At 40.0% G+C, this 18,927-nt stretch overlaps 1 protein-coding gene and 1 long non-coding RNA gene across 13 annotated transcripts in view; one reads left to right on the top strand and one right to left on the bottom strand.

Annotated features, from left to right (window-relative positions):
- The window catches only part of CTPS2 (CTP synthase 2), a 138,176-nt gene that overhangs the window by 47,369 nt on the left and 71,880 nt on the right, over window positions 1-18,927 (top strand). For all 12 annotated transcript variants that reach the window (XM_043537876.1, XM_037900964.2, XM_037900959.2 and 9 more), the window contains 2 exons: window positions 1,384-1,446; window positions 2,354-2,397. In XM_043537876.1, the coding sequence (XP_043393811.1) occupies window positions 1,384-1,446; window positions 2,354-2,397 (107 nt within the window). The remainder of the gene's footprint in view (window positions 1-1,383; window positions 1,447-2,353; window positions 2,398-18,927) is intronic.
- LOC114022044 lies at window positions 13,552-16,993 on the bottom strand. The gene is made up of 3 exons (XR_003566315.3): window positions 16,421-16,993; window positions 15,814-15,972; window positions 13,552-13,675 (listed from the first exon to the last, which is right to left on the bottom strand). It is a non-coding gene; the product is annotated as an uncharacterized LOC114022044 (long non-coding RNA).

Raw genomic sequence — 18,927 nt, 5'->3', positions numbered from 1 at the left:
ATTCATAAACCAGTCGGAGAACACTTCAATCTCTCTGGTCACTCGATTTCAGACCTAAAGGTCGCAATATTAGAACAAAAAGACTTCAAAAACAGACTCCAATGAGAGACTGCTGAATTGGAATTAATTTGCAAACTGGACACAATTAACTTGGGCTTGAATAAAGACTGGGAGTGGATGTGTCATTACACAAAGTAAAACTATTTCCCCATGTTTATTCCCCCCTTCCCTTCCCCCCCCCCCCCCCCCCCCCCACTGTTCCTCAGACATTCTTGTCAACTGCTGGAAATGGCCCACCTTGATTATCACTAGAAAAGGGTCCCCGCTCTCCTGCTGGTAATAGCTCACCTTACCTGATCACTCTTGTTACAGTGCGTATGGTAACACCCATTGTTTCATGTTCTCTGTGTATATAAATCTCCCCACTGTATTTTCCACTGCATGCATCTGATGAAGTGAGCTGTAGCTCACGAAAGCTTATGCTCAAATAAATTGGTTAATCTCTAAGATGCCACAAGTACTCCTTTTCTTTTTGTGGATACAGACTAACACGGCTGCTACTCTGAAACCTATTAAAATGTAAGTGGTTTCTGACTCGAGTCAGCATTCAAGTTCTACGTGAGGGATGCTGACTCTATTATTTGTTTTTGTTTTGTGATATCACATAAGAGCCCCAGTCATGGACCAGGACCCCATTGTGCTAGGTGCTGTATAAACACAGAACAAAAAGACAGTCCCTGCCTCAAAGACCTTAGAATCACTTTAGTTACTTCATAGATTTTACATTTGATTTGGAGTATCAGTCTTTTTAAGAATAACAAATCAGCAACATTATAATTTTATCTCAATATATCTGAAGAAAATATCCCTTTCAACATGTTTGTTATGTCTGATCATTTCTGTATTGCTTACTACTTTTAATTACACATTTCTATTATAGTAGTGTCCAATTAGGATCTTGGCCAGGTGCTATGCAGATACTTAAGAAGATGTGGTCCTTGCTTTGAGTTGCTTACAATCTAAGATGCACGGTGAATTCTTTGACTAGATACTAGGGATGGGCCCAGCCAAAATTTTGGATCTGAACATACCCAAACTTTCAGCTGTAGCCTATCCCTACTAGGCACATAACATTTAAAATGAAAAAAGATTATTTAGTTGGACTCTAAGGACGTTGTTATTCTGAATAGTCTAGAGTGACCTTTACGTTTCTTGCCCACAATTAGTCAACCAGTCTTCAAGATTTCCAGAATGTATGGGTTTGTACATACAAACTGGGTAGCCAGAAATCAAAACTGGGGGTATTCTGATAGCTGACTTGAGGCTACTTTGCAAATTCTACTTTCTATTGTGTGAAACTCGGTTCTCTTCTCTTCTTTGCAGGAGTTTGCTTGGGGATGCAGCTGGCAGTGGTGGAGTTTGCAAGAAACTGTTTAAACTGGAAAGGTGAGTTCAGTATCCTAGTATGGATTTGGTTCACTTAGAAGAAAGCTTATTCTTTATATGAACTTTATATTATTCAGATCATAGTATTATGTGTTTAGATCAATGTGAAAAAATTCGAAGAGCTAGATTGTGAATTGGATTATATGCCTATGAAAGGGAGTAAGAACTCTCTTTCTACCCCTGTGCAGGCTACTCAGATCTTGGTTTCAGGAGCATAGGAATACACTGGGCAGCTCACCTCTATAGTCTGTCCCTCAAGCAAGTGGGTAGGTAGTGGTGGGGAATGGGAGGAACGTTGGTTCCACCCCACTACTTATTGAGCAGAGTAGCCAAATAAGTGCAGGGTGGGTAGTAATTTAGTGCTGGGTTAGGCCAGCAGTAAATTGTTGCCCTCAGGAACAAGTCGGTAGTAGGGGAGGAAGTGTGACTTTGGTGAGTCTCTGTGAGTATGTCTGCACTTCAAGCTAGAGGTGTAATTCCCAGCTCGTGAAGACGTACCCACTCTAGCTCTGATCTCACTGGCACACTGAAAACAGAGTGTAGTTGCAAAAGCATGAGCAGGAAGAGGGGCTAGCCACACTGACTACATACCTCTCTGCGACACTGGGGCAGACACTACCCTGTCCCACTGCTCATGGTGGTGCAGCTACACTATTCTTAGTGTGCTAGCTCAATCAGAGCTAGCACAGATATGTTTCCTTGAGTTGGGAATCACACCCCCTTCTTGACATTTCGACTTACCCGGAGGCATTGTGCTTCCTGATGCTGCTGCTGGGGTGTTGTACCTTACACACACACCTTTACAAGGCTGTGCCTAAGGGCACAATATAGTCCTACAAGCCAACAAAGATGATGATCTAGGACGATGAAAATGTATGGTGGTTATTCTGAATTTTTTGTGTTCCAGATGCAAATTCTACAGAATTTGACCCTAACACAAAATACCCTGTTGTAAGTACTGATTTGTTTCTTCTGTGTGTTTTCTTAATACCCCTTTTTTGCCTTGGTTAGATGAAAGGCTATGTATCTTTTTCATGTGTTGTGACATGAAGAGATGTCTGCTGTCCATATTCAGCATATTTATTGTTTAAATGGGAACTCAGCACTATAATGAAGATGTAAGAGTAACGAAGATATAATGTTGATTTTTATATCAGAGTAATTTGCATGGCCATAGATTGATATAAGCAGAGGATAAGGATTGTAACGAGGTTACCATAGAGTAAAACATAACAAGAAGCTATAAGGAAGGAAAGATCTCTTATCAAAACACAAATTTTTGCAATAAAATTGCAGGGAAAATAAAGAAAAGGACTGGTATAATTTTTTTTATGTGATAGGTTTTTTTTTTCCAAATTTGTTCTAGTGTCACAAAGAGAAAGTCCTTCTTTAGGACAGTTTTCTATGCTGTGTGTTTGATGGGACTGTCCCAAAGCAGAGGAAAATTGGTCAAGTACTTAAAAACATCATAGTGGATTTAATAAAAGTGAAAGTACAAATGGTTCCAATCATAGTGATTTTGGATCTTCCAGATAGAAAGTCCTCTTGACTCAGTAATATAAAGTTGCACTCACATCATCCATGTGTGCTCTGGCAAAATCTTGGAAGGGAGACCCCTGATAATATCTCATAGTTGAGGAGAGCATGTAATATTCTCATAACAGGAAAGCTCGCAGACTATCTGAAAAATGGGGATTTCTAGAATATGAAAAAGATAAGACAAGAGAAATGTTTTAGATATATATTGAATTAACAGACTGCTAAATGTTAAACTGCTGCTCCAGTGTCAGCTTGCTCCAGAAGTGTTAGGTTGTAATCTGAAATGTAAAAATGGATTTTTTGCTTAGTCTTCAAAAGACTGCATGCTTACAGACTGCATGCTTCTTTTGCATCTAAGAAAAATTGACCCCTGATGAATTCCATAAATCAATGTACTCTTGAAACCCTGAACATTATCAAGGTTATCTTAAGCCTGTTTGGTGGGCAGGAAGTTTAGATGCAGAAGGGCCGGGCTACAGGGAAGACTGATCTTAGGATGAACTGAATGCATGTCCTTGGGAAGGGGGCATCAGCAGAATTTCTTCCTATCATGCCATTACAGTTTATTCCCTTTCCGGGTCTCACCTACTAAACCTTGTTGCAGGTGACATTTAGCCCCCTCAAAATGTTCTTGTCAGTAATCTCATTTTACTTATCCTGATGTTGCCATGTTTCTTTGTTGTTAAGTAGATGGTCTTTGTAACATGCCATTGAAGTGCTATGGATTATTTGTATCCTTTGAAAATCCCTTAATCCTCACTAAAGATGGACCTGAACCAATACCCCAGGTCTGAATGTCCCACGCTTTGAGTTAATTTTGGTCTGGATCTGAATCAAGATTTAAACTTGTCAGCATGAGCTCATTGCTGGCTTTTACTTTACATGCTGTATTCTTTTATCAATGATTACAGAGAACTACTGTTTATTACAGTGTAATAGCAATCAGTCCACAGTACAATATTTTTTAGCCTGTTCAAATCCATACTTCAACTCTCACAGCAATTTTCTGTGTTAAAGTGCAATAATAGTACTAAATGTTAGAACAATAGCAAGTGGACATCTGTGTTGACGACCATGGTTTGAAGATAAACACAAAGAAACCTGAAGTTTTGCAAGTGAAGAGGGTGGAAAAAGAGCTGTTGATTGAAGCTTCAGAAGAGACACTCAAGGAGAAGAAAGAATCTGTGTACTTGGTGTGACAAAGCTCTGTCCTTGCCTCCGTGGGTCCCGCGTTTCCTGGCAGATTTCACTAGCCTCAGAGGCTCACTATGACCCTCCACGTAACCTTCTTTCTCTCGAGAAAAGGGTCACAGTCTGCTGAGCCATTTTCATCATAAGCCAGCAAGGGAGGTGAGGAGAAGTTATCCTTCCTTGCACAGTCTCTGTTGTCTCCCAGTCTCAGTGATTAATCAAGGGGCAAAGGTAGGGGGGGAAGCCCGGGCCCACCCTCTACTCCAGGCTCCAGCCCAGGGACCCTTATAGTATCAGCTATGGTAGCTGACCATTTAGAAACATGACATGTACAATTCCCTGGGCTACTTCCCCCATAGCAGCACCCACTTCCTCAAGCTCCACTTCACTCTTATCTCAGGGCCTCCTTCCTTGTGCCTGATATGGTGTGTACTACTCAGTCTCTCCAACAGCACAACTTCCTCCCACAGCTCCTGACATGCACACCCACCTGACTGACTGGGCGGCTTTTAACTACTTTCAGCCAGCCCCTGATTGGCTTCAGGTGTCCCAGTCAACCTAGCCTTCTCCCTGCCTTCTGGAAAGTTCTTAATTGGCCCCAGGTGTCTTAATTGACCTGGAGCAGCTTCCATTTCACTTAACCTGGTACCAGGGATTTGTTTAGCCTGGAGCTAATATATCTATCTCCCACTACTTTTCTATAGCCATCTGGCCTTGCCCTGTCACATTGGGAAGTACACTGAAGGTATAAACTGCAGTTAAAAACATTCACCTGGCCCGTGCCAGCTGACTCACGGGGCTTGAGCTATGGGGCAGTTTAATTGTGGTTCAGACGAGCCCAAGCCCAGGGTCTAGGACCCCGCGAGGGGGGAGGATCCCAGAGCTCTGACTGCAACCCAAGCCCGAATGTCTACTCCACAATTAAAAAGCCGCTTATCCCGAGTCAGCTGGCACAGGCCGACTACGGGTGTCTTTTTGGAGTGTAAACATACCCTTAGTGCTATCAGAGAGAGATCTGGAGAATTGAAAAGAAGAGCCCACTGTGCGTGAGTGACAGTGAAAAAGATAGAAGTACTGTAGGACCTCAGTTAAGTAACAAACTGACAGGAAAAGTATATGCTGCATGTGTTTTTCTCTGCCTGCTCTGTGGTTTAGAAATGGTGGGGTCTTTTGCACATGGAAGAAAAAAGATTTTCTATGATTCTAAGATACAGGTAGTAGCACATAATATATTGAGAATGGCAGCCAAGTGGAGGGAAGACAGTGTGTGCATGGAAGAAATTAGGGGAAAGATGAATGTGGGACTCCCAGTAATAAATAGGCTGGAGAGTGCACATTTGAAGTGGGTGGACAAGTGATACTAATGAGAGAAGAATGATTTGCAAAGAAAGCATGGGAGGAAGAGGACAACAAGAAAGGATGTGAAGATAGAAGATACGATGAAAAGACTGTCGAGAGAAGATTGAAGAGAAAAGGACTGGAACTCTAAGACCTATGGACCCCTGCAATGGACCAGAAGGAGTAGTAAAGACTTGTGGGCACCTCTGACCCCATACAAAAGGGAAAAGGTGTTGAGAAGTGAATTGAAGCTCATATCTATGACACCATATTGCTGTTGTACAGAAATATCATGAATCATTGGGTGATCTGCAGCGTTTTGATAGCATTGAAGGAGAAGCAAGACATACATTCAAGTACAATTTATGTGAAGAAAATAATGGAATAAATGTAAAATCTGAAAGTCACAAAAGATTAATGTAATGAATGGAGTTTAAACAATTTGTGTGTGATGTGCATAACAGCTACTCTGCAAAGCCTGTTTCTGAATCTTAATCTGTATAGCGGAAATGCTGATATTTCACAGCTGAACTCTGAGTGAGGCAAAGAGAACCTTCAGTTGTTTCAACTGGGCATCTTACCATATTAATACCTGTAGCCAGTTTAGCAGAGCCTGCATTGTATTAAAATATTTGGATATTGTTTATAGTAATGGACAGAAATAATTTAAGGGGTATCAGTTAGTGAGGTTTGTGAATTATTGAGGCCATAGAGATGATTTCATGCAACGTGAGAGCTGATGAGGGAACACCATGTCATTCCCGTGGTAACACCCTCAGCAACTCAGTAAGGCTTGAAACAGAAGTAGAGCACTTACTGTACTACTCTTCCTTGTGTTGGCTACTCCTCCTCTGGAAGTTGCTCCTTGAGAATGGGAGTGGAGAAACACTGGTCCATTAACAGTTGTGTTTTGCTTGTTTTGTTTTGTTTTTAAATAAAAAAATAGGACCATGTGATTGCTGAACCATGCCAATAAGCAAGGATTCTCAGGGGAAGGTGTAGAACTTGGAATTTCTTGTAACTCTTTTTAATTTACTAGACGTAGTATTGCCAACCTCAAGTGTTCATAAATCATGAGCTGAACCCCAGAAATCACGAGATTGGCTTAACACTCATGAGATTTCTAAAAATAATTAATAAATTTTGGGTTCTTTTTATTTGTCTTCTTGGATTTGAGCTTGTAAGAGTCTGTTTTACAGCTTTTCTCTGCAACCATGAAGGCTAGAAACTTATTTAAATAAAAACAAAAAATAAAAGCTAAGATTTTCACACAATCACCTGACTCAAGGAGCTGCAGCTAAGAAAAACAGCAAAATATCACAAGAATCATGATAAAAATCGCAAGAATTGGCAACACTATTAATTGACTGTGTCCTTGGAACTATAATGGCCCAAGTGATATTGCTGTAATAGAATGCACAGAAACTGTTTTGATCAAAAGTTTTTAGCACTGTGAAGATTTTCTTTTTGAGATATTTGCTTCTCATTCTAAAGTTGAAGAGGTAAATGTTGTGACTTGACTTGTTTGAAGAGTAACTAAGGCATACTTAAGCTGTAAGGGAGTTTCGTACCGTGTTGCTGATCTATATCAGCTCAACTATTATTTATCTATTTCATCTTGTTCCATGGTTCAGTGTGATTACAAAAGCATTACTTGGCATTGATCCTGCTGACACACCCAGGAGAAACTTTATGCACATGAGTACTCCTGTTGAGCTTCATGGGTAGTCAGAGGGGCTACACGCAGGAGTTAAGCTAGTCTGTAGGTGTTGGAGGACTGGAACCATAGTGTGCAGTTGATATTTCAGTGCTGAGAAACCATTTGATAGTTTCTGCATACAAAACACTGGTTTATGAGTTTCTTTTGTGACTTGCACATTATAAAGTTTAACTACAAAGTTTGTTTTAAACAAAATTTTACCATTTTTCCTTCCCACATGGTGAAAAGCATTATAAAATGTGTCTAGGGCATTTAAATTAAAGTGGACATGTCTGAGTTTCCTGTTACAGTTATTAGCGTTTATGCATTTATCCATCCTTGCTTTAGCACTAGAAATAGTCTTGAACGAAAATCTTTTATCTGAATGTCACAAAATAATAATTAATAGTTCTTTTAATCTGTAGAACTCCAAGTACTTTGCACAGATGGTAAGTTTCATCTATAGATGGGGGAAGCAGTAGCACAGAGAGGTGAAGTGACTTTCCCAAGGTCAACCAGTCCGTCAGTTGCAGAACCAGGCATAGAACCCAGCTCGTCTGACTCCCAGCCCAGTGCTGTATCCATCATATCGTGCATGTTAGAATTCCATATCCAGATTTTGAAGCTTGGGCCCAGCTCTGCTTAATATAGATTTGATTTCACAAAGGGAATGTCGGCTAGATGAATGAGGGCTGGTCAGGCCCAGAAACTCATACTATCTAATTTCAGCTGTGTTGATAACTTGCTGCATGTGTTCTATGGTAAGGCCTTTAATCTTTTTGCCTCTGTTTTCTGACCTGTAAAACTGGAATGATAATACCTACTGACCTTGCCTGGCTGTTGTGAGGATTAATGTAGTTCATGTTTTTGCAACACTTTGAAATAGTAATGCGCCAAGTTGTATTATTATTCTGTGGAATAATTTTATACTGCAAATAATACATTTAGGGATAAATTCTGCACTGTTTTCTTTGTACATTCCTTGCAGCCCTTTGCAGTAAATGTGTTTACACAGCGTGTTAGGGCAGAATTTGATCCAAATGGTCAAAGGCATTTTGTTTTTATTCCCCCTCTTTCCCCACAATATTAAATCAGGTTGTAATCTTTTCTGATGAGCTCTTGCGTTGTGGTCTCAGTCTTTTATCTGCTGATGCCTCTAATATAACTTTTGTAAAAATGGCTCTGTCAGTACTAGCCTTGAAAATGCTGATTTTATTTTTAAAACTTTATTTTCCATGATATTTCTGATATTACATATGGTATGAAGTGCTGCTGACATTTTGGAATAAGTAAAATGTAAGCATTTTTCATAACCCGGAGCCTTGGATTAGAAGTGGGCTTTGGGAGGAAGTGACACTTTTATAACACTATTTAATGTTTACTTCCCGTTGCCTGCTTTTCCTATAACTTACAAGAGGTGTTAGTAACACAGTCAAAGTCAGAAATTTCTCCTATTGTATAACAGAGATAAAAAGAAAAGAAATATAGATCCCAGACCTGCAAATGCTTACACACATGAGTAATCCCATTTAGTTCAGTGTGATTACTTGCATGCATAAAGTTGCTCACGTACAGAAGTATTTGCAGGGTTGGGCTCATAGCCAGAATTGAAGTAAAAACAAGGTGTATGAAAATAGTTTATATTTGGCCAAAAATAGACTACTTGAAAAATAATTTTTCTCCAAGAAACACTAGCTACTTACGGACTGAAGTGTACACAGTAGTCTATTTTAGGTACCTTATTTTATCTTACAATCTTTTATTTATCCTCTCAACACCCCTGTGAGGTAGGAAAGTGTTCTTTTCCCTATTTTACAGATGGGGAACTGAGGTACAGAGAGACTAAGTGACTTGCCCAAGGTTACAAAGGACATCTGTGGTAGATCAGGGACTTGAACCCAGGTCTCCCAAGTTCTAAGCTAGTGGTCTGTCCTCCTTCTTACAGGGATACCTTATTTTTAATTTCGTTTCCTTGTGTTTCATTAGTTTCTTCTCAATAAGGTAACTAATAATACCAATAGCAATTACTATGACGCTGGAATTTTCTGATGTAGGCTATGTGCTGAAAGGATTAAAAAGAGAATCTAAAAAAAAATTGTAAATGTTTTAATGTGCAAAAGTAAATTCATCTGATGTGGACCTGATCATACTCCTCCCAAAGATGATTAAATCTTTATGGGACAATAGAGAGGACTGATGTTGCAAGGCTAATTGGGCTTGTGTTGTAAAGAGGAATGAATATGCTAAATATTTATTAAGAGATTGAATCCTACACTCCCGTGAAGTCAGTGTCTAAGTTCCTATTCATTGAAAGAGGTTAAGTGTTATTTCTATGCATAAATTTTATTTTGTATTTATAACAAATACAAAAAAGCAAACTTCAGAAGTTGTACATGTATAGTGTGACAGGGTCGGGCCAGATGGCTACAGGAGAGTGATAGAAGGCAGATATATTAGCCCCAGGTTAAGTAGGTCCCTTTTCCCTGGGTAAGGTAACAGGGAAGGTTCCAGAACAATCGGGAACTTTCTGGAAACAATTAAGGCAGACAGGCTGATTAGAACACCTGCAGCCAATCAAGAAGCTGCTAGACTCAATTAAGGCAGACTAATCAGGGCACCTGAGTTTAAAAAGGAGCTCACTTCAGTTTGTGGTGCGTGTGAGGAGCTGGGAGCAAGAGGCGCAAGAAGCTGAGAGTGAAAAGGCGTACTACTGGAAGACTGAGAAGTACAAGCATTATCAGACATCAGGAGGAAGGTCCTGAGTTGAGAATAAAGAAGGTGTTGGGAGGAGGCCATGGGGAAGTAGCTCAGGGAGTTGTAGCTGTCATGCAGCTGTTACAGGAGCCACTGTAGACAGCTGCAGTCCATAGAGGGTGGGCCCGGGTTCCCCCCATCCCTCCATCCCCCCAACTCCCTACTTGATACCGGAGGAGTTGAACTGGACTGTGGGTTCCACCAGAGGGGAAGATCTCTGGCCTGTTCCCTGATCCACTAGTTGGATCAGCAGAGACTGCGGGGATTATTCTTCTTCCTTTCCCCATGCTGGCCATTGATGAGGCTAACTGAGTGAACGGCAGATTTGAGCGACGAAAGTGGCCAAACTGAGGGCTGCCGTGAATCTCTGAGGAAGCAAATCCACCAATAAGCGCAGGACCCACCAAGGCAGAGGAGGAACTTTGTCACGATAGCCAAACCAGAAAAATGTCTTACCACTTTTGTGAAAGAGTGAAATCTCCCTTCCTTTAGAGTATTCCCACTCTGAATATTTTTCAGGGCCACCTCAAATCCATTAAAAAAAATGCATATAAGATGTCCCCTCTATGAGACTGACAGGAATTAGGATCTGAACCAATAGAAATATGTCTCATCTGCTCTCTGCAGCTATGTAGCCATGGACTGTAAGTTGTTCCCAATTTAGGGCCTGATTCAGAAACATGTTTGGTGTTTCCTATGAAGTGCTGAGCACTTTCAACATCCCCTTTCTTCAGTGGAAGTTGAAGATACTTAGCACCTTTCAGGACTGGACCCTTAAAGGGTAAAGGGTCAGATCTCCCTTAAAGAACAGGTGTTTGGAAGTTTCATTTTAGCAAAGAGATCTGCTCTCGAATTGGAACAGCTAGCTGTATTGGTGAAAGGATTTTCACAATAATACAAACATCATCCCACCCAACTGCAGTCCAAACCTGTCTCTCATAGTTGCGGTGAATGTTGCTTGCTAAAAGGTTCCCAGAAGGAGCAAAATGTTACTTTAAAAATGTAAACAGTGAAGTATATTTTTGGAACATTTTTTCTTTGTACTGTCTGTCATAAGGCAGAACATGATGCCAGCAGAGAGAATGGTGGATGCTCTGCTTGTAGCCATGTACTGTAATGTACTGACCATCCGTCTAATTCATCATCAAATGTTTTTTTCTGGGTCCTGTGGAAAATAAATAGAACGTAATCATGGAATTAAATGCTGTACCATAATGCATATGCAGAAGCAGGACAAATGAAGGATGCATAAACAACTTTAATTCTGACATTTCCTAACTTTGTGTCCTTGACTTTCTAACCCTAATAATGTTTTTTTTTAAATTAGTTATTAACTGTAACTTAAAGTTGTTAAAGTAAACGAATATCAAAGATATTTTATTATTATATTGTCAATAGCAAGAATATGCAAAAGAAGGAATCGAAACCTTTAGTGTCAGAATGGTTTAATGAATATATCCTGTTAGAACATAGACCATCAGTGCAGAGGTCACAGACACATTTGTGATACAGTAGAACCTCAAAGTTACGAACACCAGAGTTATGAACTGACTGGTCAACCACACACCACATTTGGAACTGGAAGTATGCAATCAGGCAGCAGCAGAGACCAAAAAAAATTTAAAAAATGCAAATACTGTATAGTACTTTGAACGTAAACTACTAAAAAAATAAAGGGAAAGTTAAAAGAAAAAGATTTGACAAGGTAAAGAAACTGTTTCTGTGCTTGTTTTGTTCAGGGGGGAGGGATAGCTCAGTGGTTTGAGCATTAACCTGCTAAACCCAGGGTTGTGAATTTAATCCTTGAGGGGGGCTATTTAGGGATCTGGGGCAAAAATTGGGGTTTGATCCTACTTTGAGGAGGGGGTTGGACTAGATGACCTCCTGAGGTCCCTTCCAACCCTATGATTTAAATTAAGATGATTAAAAGCAACATTTTTGTTCTGCACAGTAAAGTTTCAAAGCTGTATTAAGTCAACGTTCAGTTGTGAACTTTTGAAAGAACAACCATAATGCTTTGTTTGGAGTTATGAACATTTCAGAGTTAGAAACAGCCTCCATTCCTGAGGTGTTCGTAACTCTCAGGTTCTACTGTAATATGCAGGCCATATTTGATCTTAGATTTGATATAATTAATTTTGTATGTATACAGTTATGATATTCCTTACAGATTTTTACTTGATTCACCTAAGTACAGCTATTTTTGTTAGGTATATTTTGTGCGTGTTATTGAGGAAAATATTTTTTTAAATAGTAAATAGAATATGGGTAAGTTTGTATTTAACATACAAATCTTAAATATATCTAATTCAGATGTTTTACTATATTGAGATGTGTGTCCTGACTTAAATTGAATTGACTAGTATATACTGTAGTGAACAATCCTTGCTGGGAGTGATAGACCGACCTTAATGTATATGGCCATATATTCCTTCCAAAACCATGAATTTAAACTGGAGGTGGGCAAGCTATGGCCCACGGGCCACGTCTGGCCCGCAGGACCATCCTGCCTGGCCCTTGAGCTCCCTGCCAGGGAGGCTCGCCCTCAGCCCCTCCCGCGCAGCCTCAGCTCGTGTGCCATCAGCGCTCTGGGCGGCATGGCTGCGAGTTCCTGCCGGGCCACGTGGCTGTGAGAGCCACCACCAAGTTAAATTGCTCCCCGTAGGAATGTGCTACTTTCAGAGCACCAGGACTGGCAGCCGTAAGTAGTACACCGTAAGTAGCACATTCCTACGGGGAGCAATTTAATACACTACACCTGGGTAGGGAAGGCTGTGCCTCCCAAAACAGCCTGGCTCCTGCCCCCTATCCACCACTTCCCGCCCCCCTGACTGCCCCCCTCAGACCCATCCAACCCCCCCCTGCTCCTTGTCCCCTGACTGCCCCCTCCCGGGACCCCCCGCCTCTAGCCCCCCATTTCCCCCCAGAACCCCAGCCCCTATCCAATCCTCCCTGTCCCCTGACTGCCCTGACCCCTATCCACACCCCACCCCCTGACAGGCTCTCCGGGACTCCCACGTCTATCCAACCACCCCCTGCTCCCTGTCCCCTTACTGCCCACCGGGACCTCCTGCCCCTTATCCAACCCCCCGCTCCTCGCCCCCTTTCCATGCCGCTCAGAGCACCAGCAGTGGCAGCCGTAAGTAGTACACCGTAAGTAGCACATTCCTATGAGGAGCAATTTAGTACACTACACCCAGCCCTCCATACAGTTTTGGAACCATGATTGGCCTTTGGGCCAAAAAGTTTGCCCACCCCTGATTTAAACTGTCCCATATCTCAAAGTACTACCCCCACATAAAGCTGGAGCTATATAAAGGCCATTTCCTTACATCATGTTTTTGTAGCATGAAATAAAAATGTTAATTCTAAAATAACTGGGAAGTGGACCTGCTTAGTGTGTGTTGATAACCTGTATATAGGAAATACAGTACAAGGAGACCAATCCTTTTACAATAAAGAACATCTTTATTATCTGCTGATAATGTTATCACAATAAGTAAATCTGTAAATACATATATATAATATATACTTTTTATGAATGCCAAGTTTTTTCTCTCTTCTTTTGCCAGTGGTAGTGGTCCTCCTTTTGTCTTACTGGCCTGTGCCAGTTACACGTTTTATAATGGACACAAATTCTTCAAAGCTGACTTTCCCATCATTATTTTTGTCCAACGATTTAATTATGTTATCGAGAGAGAATGCACCCTGTTTTTATGGGAAAATAATTTAACTAGTTAAGTAAAAAAATTAATGGTCACAGATCCTTCCTGATAAGAAACATAGCCCATAAAGTAGGCTAACTATTAATGTTACTATGGAGGTGTTGCTACTACTATAGGATCTATCAGTAAGTACATGGGGTGTGTGTGTGTGTGAGATTGTTATATTGACTAACCAAGAAATGCAATGTCCACAGTCTGCTAAAGTTGTTATCAATGATGTACCAGTCCTCTGAACAGTGTGAGCAATCATCTGCCGTTCACTATAGAAGAGCATTCCTAAGAAATAGTTAAAATTCTCACAGACTATCAAGAAATGAAAATGTCCCCATGTGCAAGAGCCAGTGGACCCAGTGCAACCAAACACGCCAGAGGTTCTTGAACAAATCTCTAAAGCAAGGCTTCATTATGACTAGGCTTTCATTCTGATGTAGGTAAATTGAGTTCGGACTATATCACAAAGATGGGGAAAGAACGACAGGAGCAGTAGCATAGACTCACTGAGCTACAGTGGCCACCATTAAAAGTCAACATCTACCACGCAGTGCTGTCTCAGGGTCTAACCCAGAGTCCACTTACATCAGTTGAAAGAATCCCATTGACTTCACTGGACTTTGGATCAGGCCCTGAGACAGGACTGTTCCCCCCTGTATTTAGAATACTCTGTATTGTATTAGCAAAATTGTTCAAATGTGGAAAATCTAGCTAAGAGCATCAACTCCTTTTAGTCCAGTCCGTATTATGAAAGTGCACATGACATTCTGGTGCAGTGAATTTTCTGAAAACATTCTTGTTAATAAGTCAAATTTATAAAGCGGGAAAACCTAATTTTGATTGTGATTTAAGCTGCTTTTTTATGTTGTGTCATACTTTATATCTATTTCAGTGTCAAACAAGTTGCACATTTCTTCAAAAAGGGAAAATGCTACAAAAATCTACTATCCAAATTGCAAATAGAAATCATTGATAAGACAGGTGAAATGTGAGTGTTCAGTCAAATCTGGATTTATTTTCCTCCAAAGCTGAACCAGCTATGACTGATATAAAAAAGTTTTAGTAAGAAAGCACCTTTGCAGACTTACAAGTTTGTTTCCAATTAACTAAATTATGACTATAAATTATGATAATTGTTTGATAAGGAAGCACTTTTTTATACTTTATAGTTTTTCACTAGGCTTAATTGCATATACTGGATCATGTAAATGATTTTTCTCCATCCAACAAATTGTAGCAAAATGAATAAAGTGGATTTTTGTTATTTACAAAATTCTGGAATTTCCACTGAGTTCAGGCCTTTGACAAAATGTACCAACATTGATTCAACACACCCACATTTAACATCTAAATGTCCACTCCAGCAAAGGAAACTGTTTGGAGTCCTACTGAAGTCAGAATCCAACTCCAGTTAATCTTCCAAAATCTGATCATTCTTGAAACCCTCAAATGGTGTCATATGGACATTTCTGCAGATCAAGTGGTGGTGGTGATTTTTTGCCTTTGCACTTTTCTTGAAATCACAGAGAATTATTATCTCCATTTCCATTACAGCAGGATCTTCAACTATTTACCAGCTTCTTCAGACTTCTCACCTAAGTTCTGATACTTCTGTTTTCAGAATTGAATAATTACCAGTCAAAGTCTACCTAGTATTCAAAGTCTAAAGATCCTCTGAGATGAATCAAGATACAGTTGGGGTGACCAGATGTCCTGATTTTATAGGGATCAGTCCCGATTTTTGGGCCTTTTTCTTATATAGGCGCCTATAACCCCCACCCCCTGTCCTGATTTTTCACACTTGCTGTCTGGTCACCCTAGATACAGTATATAGACTGGGGGGAATCTTTTATATGATCAAGTTGGTGCAACTTTGCCTTCAGAACACCTTATAAAATACATTAAAAGTATTTCTTTCATAGTGCCAAGTTGTGAACTCCGTACTCACATAGTTGTCCATTGTGAGTAACTGCTCACTAAGGCGAGTGGTGGATTCACATACTGACCCTTTGACAATGATCATTAAAGTCAATGGGGGCATAAGGCTCTGCCTTGCAGGATCAGGGCCTGTATTTACATTTTTCCACCCATTCCACAGAGTACAATTGATGCTGCTTGGGCTACACTTACCTGCAGATATTGTGCAAATTGATTTTGAAGCAGGTTTTTCAGTCCATCAATGGACAGCGCGCTGGTACTACCCTCCATCAACGCATATTGGGTGAAATATTTTAAAAGGTTACTATCAAGTAAATTTTCCATATTTCTGTTTATATTCTTGAAGAATAACTGTGAAAACAAAAACAAAACCCGACATTTGAATGTTTAAAGAGAAGGAAAAAATCAGTGATGGATTTCATTCCAGGTAGCATGTGTCTGTTTTGGATGAAGAGGGCAAGTAGTTGGTATAAACAACAATTGTTTATTATAAGTGCAGTTTTTGGATTAGACATGATTATGTTAACCAAGCAGTTATCAACAGGTGAAAATGTAAATCTCCTCTAATATATTGAAACTATCAACTAGGTATACAGGTTTGTTTGATTTTTTTTTTTCCTATTGGGCCGATAATTCTGTTCCCACTAACATCTCAGCAGTGAATACGTTACACTTAACTGTTAACCCACAGGTACAGTGGGCTTTTTCTTCAATATGATGGGTTCAACCCACTTCCAAAAGAAAACGGCAAATTAATATAAGAGATTTTAAACGTGTAGTAAATTCAGATCGTACTTACCTGACTCACGAAACCCAGAACAACTAACAGAATTCAGCAGGAGTGAGAATTGTGGGGTTGGGACAGCCTTTATAGTCTGTATGCTTTCACTCCACCCTGATTATGAAATTTTTCTTTTGTCATTAAAAACAGTACACTAATTTTAATCTTATAGCTCCAATGATCAAAGGTTTTGCATACTTTAGAAAAAAGACTTAATGAAAACAATTTTACAACTGAAGGGGCACCATAAACCCCTATCCATGCATTTAGATGAGATTTCATGAAGGCCTTTCTATGGGTATTTCCCCCCTACAAACTGTGTTTTAGTTTTTAAGCTCTGCCACACCCGCTTCAGAGTTAGCCTGGGGAAATCTTCTACAGAGAGAGGCTTTTCTGTACATGCATAAAACTTTGTTGTTTCCAAAATGTATGTTGCCTGATCCTTTTTAAGGGTTAATAATAATTGTATTGATTGCCTGTTGATCCTGATTAATGAGCTGGGTGTAAGAGGGTTCTTGTCCCAGAATCAGGCTACAGAGAACTAAAACCAATACATTCAGTATCTCGTTGGGAGCCTCGGGATCTATGGCAAGGACACTCACACTGAGGGCAAAGCCAAGCCTTGGTAATTTTTATTAAAACCAGTACAAGAGACAGAAAAGCTCCAAGCCACATACACAGACAGGAATAATACAGTATTGGGGATATCTGTGGTATCATTCCCTTGCATATGCTCTTAGACTTATATACTTACACCCTTCCTTGAGGACCGGTGGTCAGAGACAAAAGACCAGCCCTGCCTCTGGCATGCTGAGTGAGTCCAATAGTCCAGGTTCCCCAATGCCCAAGATTGGTGGCAGATAAGAATATAGCTAAAGGGTCAAATGATGGAAAGCTAACCTCATCCACATGGTGGTTTGGCCTATTACAAGGCCTGAACACTATCACAAATATTCATTCTAATGCCGAGCTTTCCAAGTCCAAATCTAACTTCCTCACCCTCATAATATTGGAGTGCATTTAAATATTCTATAGGTTAACTTATTAATGCAATTTAATTAATTATCATATATGCCACCTATGGCTCAAGCAAGTTTGAGGTTAGACATCTGCCAACAATTCTGTCCTAAAATATCCAAGTCCAGTATCACTTCAGTATTCCTGCGGTTGCATGATATCGTTATATTCCAACTCCTGCTATTGAGCAAGCTATTCCTAGTTCCCCAAAACCTAAGGGTAACTGTCAGGCCATTCATCTATGCCAAGGGTCACAGGTCTACTGTGCTTGGCTATACTTATGCTAACCTGCTTAAGCTAATGTCTTACAGGGTACAGGCCTGTAGGTTCCTTTTGTTACTGATGAATATAATAAAATACTAAGCTAGTTATGGGCTACACTTAGCATACAGCATTTTGTCATAAAACATATTCATTGACCTTCTGGGCTAGAAGAATATAAAAGAAATGTAATATAGGAGTGGATGGCTAACCGTTACAGTACAGTCCAAGAACCTGCCTATATTTAAAATACAGACCTAATTTTTAATAGTTATTTATTTTGAGTTTTCATTTATAATTCTCCAAAGTACACAGTTTTCATTTATAATTCTCTCAAAAAATGTTACACGCACAAAACTCTAAAAGCATTTCAGCTAAAAGCTGATTAGGTAAAAATTAACTCTAAGGTGCTGAAGGTCCAGTATACTCCTTATTTGTGCTGATGACTTTTGTCTTTATTTGTTGTTATGGTCTAGCTCTCACGGTCGTACTTTAAACTGCTCACTTCGTGGAGATCCAGGTGTGGTGCTTGTAACCCAGGCTCAGAGTATGAGGGGTAATGGATGTGTCTTCTGTCTGTAATTTATGATGCAGTTCACCATGGGTCAGTCATGTCTACCCTGTGGCAGAGAAACCATTTTATCAAGAGTCATGGAGTCTAAGTATTCCTCTGACAATGACATTTTTTTGGTAGCATAAAATGGGCATTAAACACACTAGAGCTGGGCAAATAATGTGCTTGATAGTCTGGAGATTCATTCCAGGCTCTCACAGATGTCGCTGTAAGTGCTACAAGCACCGTGTCACTTTCCATGATCATGTTTACAAAGTCAAGCTGCTAATTTTAAGGGAATTTTATGTGACTGTTCACCCCTGTAAACTTGTTTGGTAAAATATTTGCAAACCCAAAAAGTGGGGAGAACAATCAAAATGAACTGGATTATAAATTTGAATAAATATTTCTGAATACTTTTTTTTTTTTTTTTTGCAGAATTCACTTATTTTTGTTTGTATGCAACTTGTGTATAATCAATAGCTTCCAGAGCATCAGGGATCTAGTCAGTTGGTAAAATCTCTCTTTAACTCTGCATGATCTGATGCAGAGGGAAAAATTATAGAGCAGACCTGGTTTCTCAGACTAGATGGCATAAACTAGGACCCTGTGTTTCTGTGACATACAGGACACACATACTGCAAATATCTGGAATGATCTGTTGTTTCAGTGAATAAGCATAATGGAGGGAAGT

The sequence above is a fragment of the Chelonia mydas genome, chromosome 1 (genome assembly GCF_015237465.2).
Source record: "Chelonia mydas isolate rCheMyd1 chromosome 1, rCheMyd1.pri.v2, whole genome shotgun sequence".
Classification (NCBI taxonomy): domain Eukaryota; kingdom Metazoa; phylum Chordata; order Testudines; family Cheloniidae; genus Chelonia; species Chelonia mydas.
Note: the sequence above shows the minus strand (reverse complement) of the source record. Positions and strands in the feature narration are given on the sequence as shown.